Source organism: Aptenodytes forsteri, unplaced genomic scaffold (assembly GCF_000699145.1).
Source record: "Aptenodytes forsteri isolate BGI_AS27 unplaced genomic scaffold, ASM69914v1 Scaffold8, whole genome shotgun sequence".
NCBI lineage: Eukaryota > Metazoa > Chordata > Aves > Sphenisciformes > Spheniscidae > Aptenodytes > Aptenodytes forsteri.
This window is the reverse complement of record NW_008796218.1, coordinates 9,961,921-9,970,231: the sequence shown is the minus strand read 5'-3', so window position 1 is coordinate 9,970,231 and position 8,311 is coordinate 9,961,921. Positions and strand designations below refer to the sequence as shown.

Sequence of the window (8,311 nt, the reverse complement as noted above, 5' to 3'; positions counted from 1 at the left end):
ATGAGGAAATAGTAGAGCCATGGTTATTAATCATCCAGTTGGGACAGTACGATTTCAGAGGCTCTTTGGTTGCACTTATACTTACAAACTACCATTGCATTTTATAGTCAGGCTTCTAAAATTTACCTATTTTTATTTACCCTATCCTGTAACAACACAGATAACAGTGGAATCAAAATGCAGGAAGGAAACAAAGGGAAACTATTTAGTTGAAGATTTCCTACAAAGTTTTTCAGTTTAAGATAACTTTGTGCCGTTACATAGTTCCTCCTCCAATCTGATGTGTGTACCACTTAGGAAGCCTAAAGTTGGGTTTGTGGTTTTGAATTTGGATAATATACCGTATAAATATAAATGTATAAATTATGGTTAAATTCTAATATTCAAATGATTAATTATTGTCTTAATTTTCCTTTTTATTGCTGTAGTGTCATTAAATACAAAATAAAGCTTTACTTATAACAGCTAAGAGAGAAAACAAATTAAGATCTATTATTTAAATTTGTCAGTTTTTAGGCTAACCATGTAACTCTTCTCTGAATGACTGATAACAGAAGAAGCAAGTCAGTTTGATTTTGACTCTGCAGATAAAGAAATATGTACTATGATTGTCCTATAATATATATGACCATACATAGCTTGCAAAAGGTTGGGATGACAGTTGCTTATCCAGTCAGGTATATAGAAAGCTATTGTATTATTACATGGGAAAAAAAGTATGCCACAGCAGGAGCTACAGAGCACTCAAGTAAATTATCAGGGCAGTGCTGGAACTTTTAATAAGAACATCCTGTTGTATTCTTCTATTGGTGGCTATTTCAAATGCCAATTTGAATTCTAACCACATGCTATATATAGAAGGGGGTACATACCCTATTCTTCATTCCAGTTATCCTAGCATCTTGAATTTATTTTACTGATATTTAAAGAATTAGAATGGTTGCTTTTTCAGATTACCTGTTTAACATGGATTTTTTAAAACTATAGCCTGTAAAACTAATCTTACAGAAGATAGATGAAGTTAGGTATTTCACTGTCAAGTTCTTATAATATGATGTTGTTTTCTGTCTTGGAGTTATAGGCAGAAAAATCAGGGGGGTATTTCTGTTTGTACTTATCTGTACAGAAGGAATTACGCTAGGAGTAAACATTCAAGTTAAGCTGCACGAGTACTATCTGCTTGTTGGAGTACGTGATTCATTCACTGTTCCCATGTTAGTTTTGGATAAATTTCTGTATAACTACTGTTCGGTGGCTAGGTAAGATGACCGAGCTGGGTCAGGATATTTTCTGCAAGGGACAGGACCTAGTTTGTGGCATCGTTGTTAGTGGTCCTCACTGGGTTAGAAAGTTCAGGAAAACTCCTAAACTTTAATTCTTCTGAAATCTTAACGTGAGAGAATAGACAAAAGAATTTCAGTCCCTGTAGCTGTAACAAGCAGTCCCTTGTAAGGGGTCCTTCATAGTGATGGCACTATTTAGGGAGCCATACTCCTCCTGGCACAGTTGTGCTCCCATTGATACTAACAACTAAGAGAAGAATTTAAACATTAATTCTAATTGTTTTTAAGTGAATCATTGACAATTTAATCTGCTACAGAGTGTCCCTGCTAGTTTTTGCAGCAAACAATGGCAGATATAAATGGGTCTTTGAGTCCCTGGCCATTATACTTGCCTGCATCATATCACTCCTTTCCAGTATTTGTCATGCGTCTATATTGTCACAATTCCTGACTTTGTATATGTTACATCTGTGTTTGAGAATGTTTTGTGTGAAGCAGCACAAATACCACCTTGTAAAGCTTTTTACGTATATGTGCTTTTATTCCATCCAACAGACTGAGCCTGAAATTATAGAAGAAACAAATGTTGACCGTGTCAACGAGCCTCGGAGTTACACCAGGTCCCGTCAGGCCAAAGGCCACTCGGAGACCTCAACTTTAAGTTCTCAGCCCTCCATTGATGAGGTTCGACAGCAGATGCATATGCTCTTGGAAGAGGCTTTCAGCCTGGCCTCTGCGGGCCACGGAGGACAGAGCAGGCAGGAGGTGTACAGCTCAGCACCACACTTGCCCTACTCAGAGGTTGTGACCAGTGCTCCTGGTACCATGACCCGACCTAGAGGGGGAGTACAGTGGGTACCCACATACAGACCAGAAATGTATCAGTACAGTTTACCAAGACCAGTAAGTAAAACTTCTCTTTAGTAATATTATAAAGATATTTCTACTCTGAGACACATTTTTTTAAAGATGGAGCCCTATTTACATGCTTAACGCCAGGTGTAAAGCCATACTTACAGTAAATAAGTACAGCTAGTGGGGTGTATGTATATGTGCTTACCCATACCCATCTCTTGCACGAAGACTCTTAGTATCTATTTCAGCAGCAAGGTTGTCTTGTCTAAATTGTGCTTGAAAGAATGGGCTGCACTAAGCTCCAGGCTGTTCAACAGATCAAGAACTTGTTTGCATGTCTCCTCCTATTCACTGAACGCACATTAGGAAGCAATCTGGTTTTGTAGAACAGCTATGTAGGCAGCTGTATGAAACATTGAACACTTCTGCATGAGGTGCATCACTGAAGAGCATCATCGCAAGAGAGGGAACCGAGTGTAGTAATCAGTGACCTGAAATGTGGGCTGTTATTGACAATCTTGCAGTCATAGTTATTGACTTGGGACTCTAGAGATGGTTTAATTCCACAGGTTTCTTGATTGACCTTATGTAAATCGCTCTTTATCCCTCATTTTCTAGCCTCAAATGGCAGCTAACATGTCCTTACCTTACAAAAGTAATAAATAAAGAACTGAAATCCATGGATGGAAATTGTTAATGGAATTTTGTAGGTATCTAGACAGCAGTCACAGTAGCACTGTGCACACCATCGGCATGTTAAACCACCCCTGAATTCCCACACATGGTATTGTGAAACTCAACAAAATATTTTCCTTCTTATATGTCAGGTCCAAATCTAAACAAGAGATGATTGCTTTCAGATGAGAAATAGCCCATCTATCAATATGAGTATGAAAAGTTGTTCATTCTAAGGCTTTTTTTGGTCAGAAATGAATATTTTTTTGAAAGAATGCATTTCAAATGGAGTCCCTTACTCTGGCTAGAATATGAAAATAATGCAGAAAAATGTCCTCGTTTCAAAATAACTATTACTATGACTTCCTTCCATGACAATAAAAAAATACATTAAGGGATGCTGCTTCTCAACTATTCTGAACATATTTGAAAGCCAATGGCACTGCCTGCAAAGGTTCACGCTTGTGCTATTTAGATCATGCTAAAGGTTATTTCTGCACTTTGAAATTGGTTCGATGAACTTCATACAGCATATAATCATATTTCATGGTTCAAATTCGATTACAAGCTTAAGAGACAGCTAATGGGTAGTCAAATTTGACACTTCAGAGAGTCTAAAATGAAATTAAAAATATTATATGGCGACAGATTTTTAAAAAATCTAATAGCCATACTTTTTTGGTGAATGTTTCACTATTTTCTTTCTAAGACTCATTACTCTTCTAAATCATCTGTATGTTTAGGACCTTTAAGCATTCGCTTACCTTGCTGGCATTTTGAAGATAGTGTTAAAAATTGCCCTGAAGATAATTGATCACCACAGATTAGGATAGGCACAGGCTGCTGGACTTTGGATAAGGGCTGTTAATTCATAGTTTTCTGTGTATTAGTTTCACGAATACGAGCTGTACTTTAACTAAGCCATTTACTGGTTTGTTCTCAAATGGGGACAGAGGATTAGAATTGAAAATATCCAGCTGAGACATGTGGGAAGTGACCTGTGGGTAGGAAAAACATGGAAGTACTGCCTTCAGCACCTTAGCAGCTGTTTGCCTGCCCAGAATACCTCCGTTCAGCAGCCATGGGGGAGATGCTGCAAAGGGGAGCGCTCGGGAGTGGGTGGGCTGACAGGTAGAGAAGGTGTCCAGGGTGAGTGAGCAGCCTCCGGCAGCTTCGAGGATGAGAGGTACCTGAACACTGGGATGTTTGTTATACGGGGGAGGATGCAAACCAACAATTTTTATTTTTGCCCTTTCTTAAAATTCAGTTCTTAGTGGCAATTAAAAGTCAACATTAACAATGCTATTATAATTCAAAATCTGGATTCAAAAACGTTTTGCCTGCTTAGATGGAACAAATGCAGACATTGTCTTTCCCGTTGGGTCTCTATATACAATGCAAGTGTAAAGATCTTCAGCCCATAACTCTCTTCTGAGATCTGGCTCTTTGCAGCCCAGTTACACTAGACTCTCAAATTTTTACAAGAACCCACAAACTTTCCAGTAACTTCAGTGCAACTTTAGGTTTTATTATTGCAAAGGCATTTCAGAGGTGATACAAGTGCTGCGTAAGTTTTCTAGCACAGACGTTCTCTACCTTTATAATGCACAAATGGTAAACAGATTGAGGCAAAACAGCAAAAATCTGCATGCAAATCTCCATCTCAGTGTTTCCCTCTGTGCCATATTCTTTCAGGGAACCAGAAACACTCTTCAGGTCTACGTTTCTTCAGGTCTCCTCCAAGTTATGGATCTTTGATTTTTTTGCAGTCAACTTCTTGGCTAGTCCTACCATCAAACAGTTGTGTCTCTCTCCATAGTGTGCATGCATCTTCTTTTTCCTTTTTCTTTTTCCTTTTGAGGCCTTCTGTGGGTTTTTTTTTAATATGCTAGCATTAATACCTAGATCTGCAGCTCTTGTGAGGGAATGCCTGTCTGTCAAACTGCTCATGGGTGACCTGTGACAACAGGATTCCTTCATCTGGTGCTTGTGCCTTCTCCTTTTCTCCTAGCAGAGAAAAGCTAGTAAAATGCAAACTCTTAGTGTTCTGGAGCCTCCAAAAATGGGATGAGCAACACTTAGCTGGGTCCTTGTCATCCAGCTGGTATACTATGACTGGAGGATGGAGTTATAGCATCGAGTGTATAACACAAGCCCGACTGCCAGTGTTGTACCTCGGCAGATCACGTTACTGCTTTGGAAATTCACACAGCTGAGTCAAGCAGAGAGCTACGGCCAGGGAAAAAAAACCTCTTTATTACAAGGCTGGACCAGTTCCCATCTCTCCTCTTTAGTGCTCTGGAAAGAGGAGTGAGAGTAACAGAGCTCTGGGTCCCAAGGCGAGACCCAGCACCATGCAACAGGCACTGATGGACAGACTTGCAGGCTGAGTGGCTGGTAATGTATCCAAGTCCTCAGAGCTTCTCTTCATTTAACAGAGGTAAAGTGAGAGTATTTTACCAAAGTTCAGCTACTTTCAATAACAGTTACTAAACTAAGTATAAAACAGGACAGCTAGCAAAGCAAAACCAAATCCAGCTGAAATCAATAACTTTGCATTATTCCTGGATTGCAATTTAATAATCAAATTAGTTAAATCATTCAATGAGTAAACAAAGACACTGCACTTTTAATTCCTATGGTGAGATGTAAGGAGATGGATATTTCTGTAATTAGAAGGCAACACTGAATAATTTCACCCAAGACAAATACATCTGTAAGTTGGAGGTGGTAAAAATATTTTAAGACTGCAACGAGGGAAATGTAGCCTTAAAGTTAACTGCAAAGTTTCTCCTTTAGACTTTAGTTGTTGTGTGCTGATTTAACGTTTCTTTCCTGCATCCTGACAGGCGGTACCTTAGACTTTTGTGGGTTGTAGAAGACACTGGTGCAGGTGTCTGCTGGTGGCTGGACTTTATCTTCCAGAGGGTTGTGTTGTATGTCTTCTGGGCCCAAAGGCTGAAGTTTCTCTGCTAAACTGCACTTATTACTTTTTAAAATTCTTCACTGGTCTGCTTTTTAAATTGTCAGTGTTTTAGCTACAACAGACTCCTTCACTGGCATTTCTTCCTGAAAGGCTGGTGTGTGGTCTGCAGTCTGGTACCTGCGCAGTCTGTGCTGAATCTCAAATTTAATTACTTCTGCCAGTGATTGTTATAGACTTTGTATTATACAAGTCCTCATTTTCCAACAAAATAGGGTTTGGAATCCATGCAGAATATTTATCTTTTTAAGTTGTTTTGGTTTTTGGGGTTTTTTTGTTTGTTTGGTTTTTTTGGTGAACAACAAAAGTGAAGCAACATTTTTTTTTTAAAGGATAAACTCATTTTGAATAATAAAATTAGGCAAATTTTCTGTGAAATCAGTTGTTGGGGTTTTTTTCTGATTGGATTTACAACAGTGTAGAAATTTCAGTGAAGTGACTTTATTTCTACAATCATGCCAGTTAGCCTAGAACCTAAGGGCTCATTTAAATCTGTAACAGACAGGCCTTTTTAGTAAAACTTTGGTTTAATTTAGCCTCTGAACATTTTTTTCCATTTATGTGTTGCACGTAGGAAAACACTAATGCTCCGACCCATTGGAGAAATTCTAGAAATTTTATTTGAGCTCCCTCTCGTAACGCTTTTGGTGTCTGTGGAAGCTCAGCACAGAGGACTGATTGCTGTCTGCCAGAACAGACTGTTCCTCAGCATGGCGTAGCAGATCTTGTCACAGGATTTTTCACTTTAATAGGATTCCCTCTGGCCAGCCATTAGCAAAATATTGCCACTCACTCAAAATTGTTCATCTCCTATGTAAGCAGCAAAATAAGTGCTTCAATTTTCTGTTTACTACTTTTCCGAAAAATTTTCAGTGCAAGTCACAGCACGTTTGTGAACTGTTCTTTGTGATCCCTTAAAATGCCTCCTTTGATGTCCATATACTGAAGCACATCCATTAACGCACAAGAGAAAACCCAAATCTACCTCTGTGTCTCTGTCTACCCTGTTATACTCAAACAGTATCTGGAGTCACTGACCAATCTGAAACATTAGCTCCTGTGCTGTTCCTTTAGAATAGGGGGAAAAAAAGAATTTCATACTTGGTACAATTGCATGCTGAGAGCAAGACGTGGAATGAAAGGCTTGTGGAGCCAGAAGGAAGTGTTCGGTTCAGCCTGTGAGAGCACTGCCAGCTTTTCACATGCAGAAGAGGCACTGCGGACCATTTCAAGTCCAGCGCTATTAGGAGAAACCTAATTGAGGTTTTCTTTGATGCGAATAGCATTTGTTTTTTCTATACAGTTCTTTCATTAAAAATCAGTATTTCCAACCCCTGGCTAGGAAATGTACCATTGCCTTTTTAGATTTTTTTTTTTTCCCACCTAAATATAGAAATACTTTAAATACCATTTTAGCATGGCGAAAGTAAATATTAGGAGACTTTGTAGGTGGCATGAAAGGAAAAATTATTTTCACAGACATGCCTTTGAGGAACTCTACCCTGCTCTAAAAGGGGTGGCAGTGAGAGGCGGGAGAAAGATGCTTGGTCCGTATTGCTTTTCCCTTAGAGACACTGACATCAAAAGTCAGTATTTGATAAGTTACCTTTCCTCTGCGTTAACCCAGTTTTGCAGCTATTTGAGAAAGGTGGTGTTGGAACACCATCTAAATGTGTAATTTTTAAAGATGATTACTGAAAGAGAGTGGTTTTTGATATTTAGTGTGGGATTTATATTGCCAAATTCAAACCTAAATGTAGGTGTTAAGTCTGAGCTAATAATGTAAATCTTCTAGGCTCTTTCTACAGGCAGGAGATAGAGAGTGACTCATCCCATGGTAATGTGTTTTAAGCTTTCTCTGCTGTTTATGGAGGGAGCTTCTCTGGCTAAACCAGATACCTCTTCTTTAGAGGGCCAAAGTCCCACCATTGGACTTTGGACTCTAGTTTTTGTCAAAATGCCTATGTCTTGATACTGGACAGCCTCCCCATAATTTGCTGTTTGCTATTGCTCCGGTCTTATCTTTAATCCTGTGCATTGCTCTGAAGCATCATCAATAACAGCAAAATAAAAAAAAAAAAAACCCAAACCCAAAACACGTGTTGAAGAAAAGTGTCAATGAAGTGCTAGAGAGGTATCATCCTTCTGTCTTTAAGTATATTTAGCAAAATTATGACCTCTAATTTCATAGAATCATAGAATCATAGAATCATTGAGGTTGGAAAAGACCTCTAAGATCATCGAGTCCAACTGTCGACCCAACACCACCAGGTCCACTAAACCATGTCCCTAAGCACCTCATCTACATGTCTTTTAAAGACCTCCAGGGATGGGGACTCAACCACTTCCCTGGGCAGCCTGTTCCAATGTTTAACCACTCTTTCAGTAAAGAAATTTTTCCTCACGTCCAATCTAAACCTCCCCTGGCACAACTGGAGGCCATTTCCTCTCGTCCTATCGCTTGTTCCTTGGGAGAAGAGACCGACCCCCACCTCGCTACAACCTCCTTTCAGGT

General features: G+C 39.2%; 1 protein-coding gene across 1 annotated transcript in view; it reads left to right on the top strand.

The window, feature by feature from the left end:
- KIAA1549L (KIAA1549 like) overlaps window positions 1–8,311 on the top strand; it is a 73,740-nt gene that overhangs the window by 53,260 nt on the left and 12,169 nt on the right. The window contains exon 17 of the mRNA XM_019474516.1: window positions 1,839–2,186. Coding sequence (XP_019330061.1) covers window positions 1,839–2,186 — 348 coding nt within the window. The remainder of the gene's footprint in view (window positions 1–1,838; window positions 2,187–8,311) is intronic.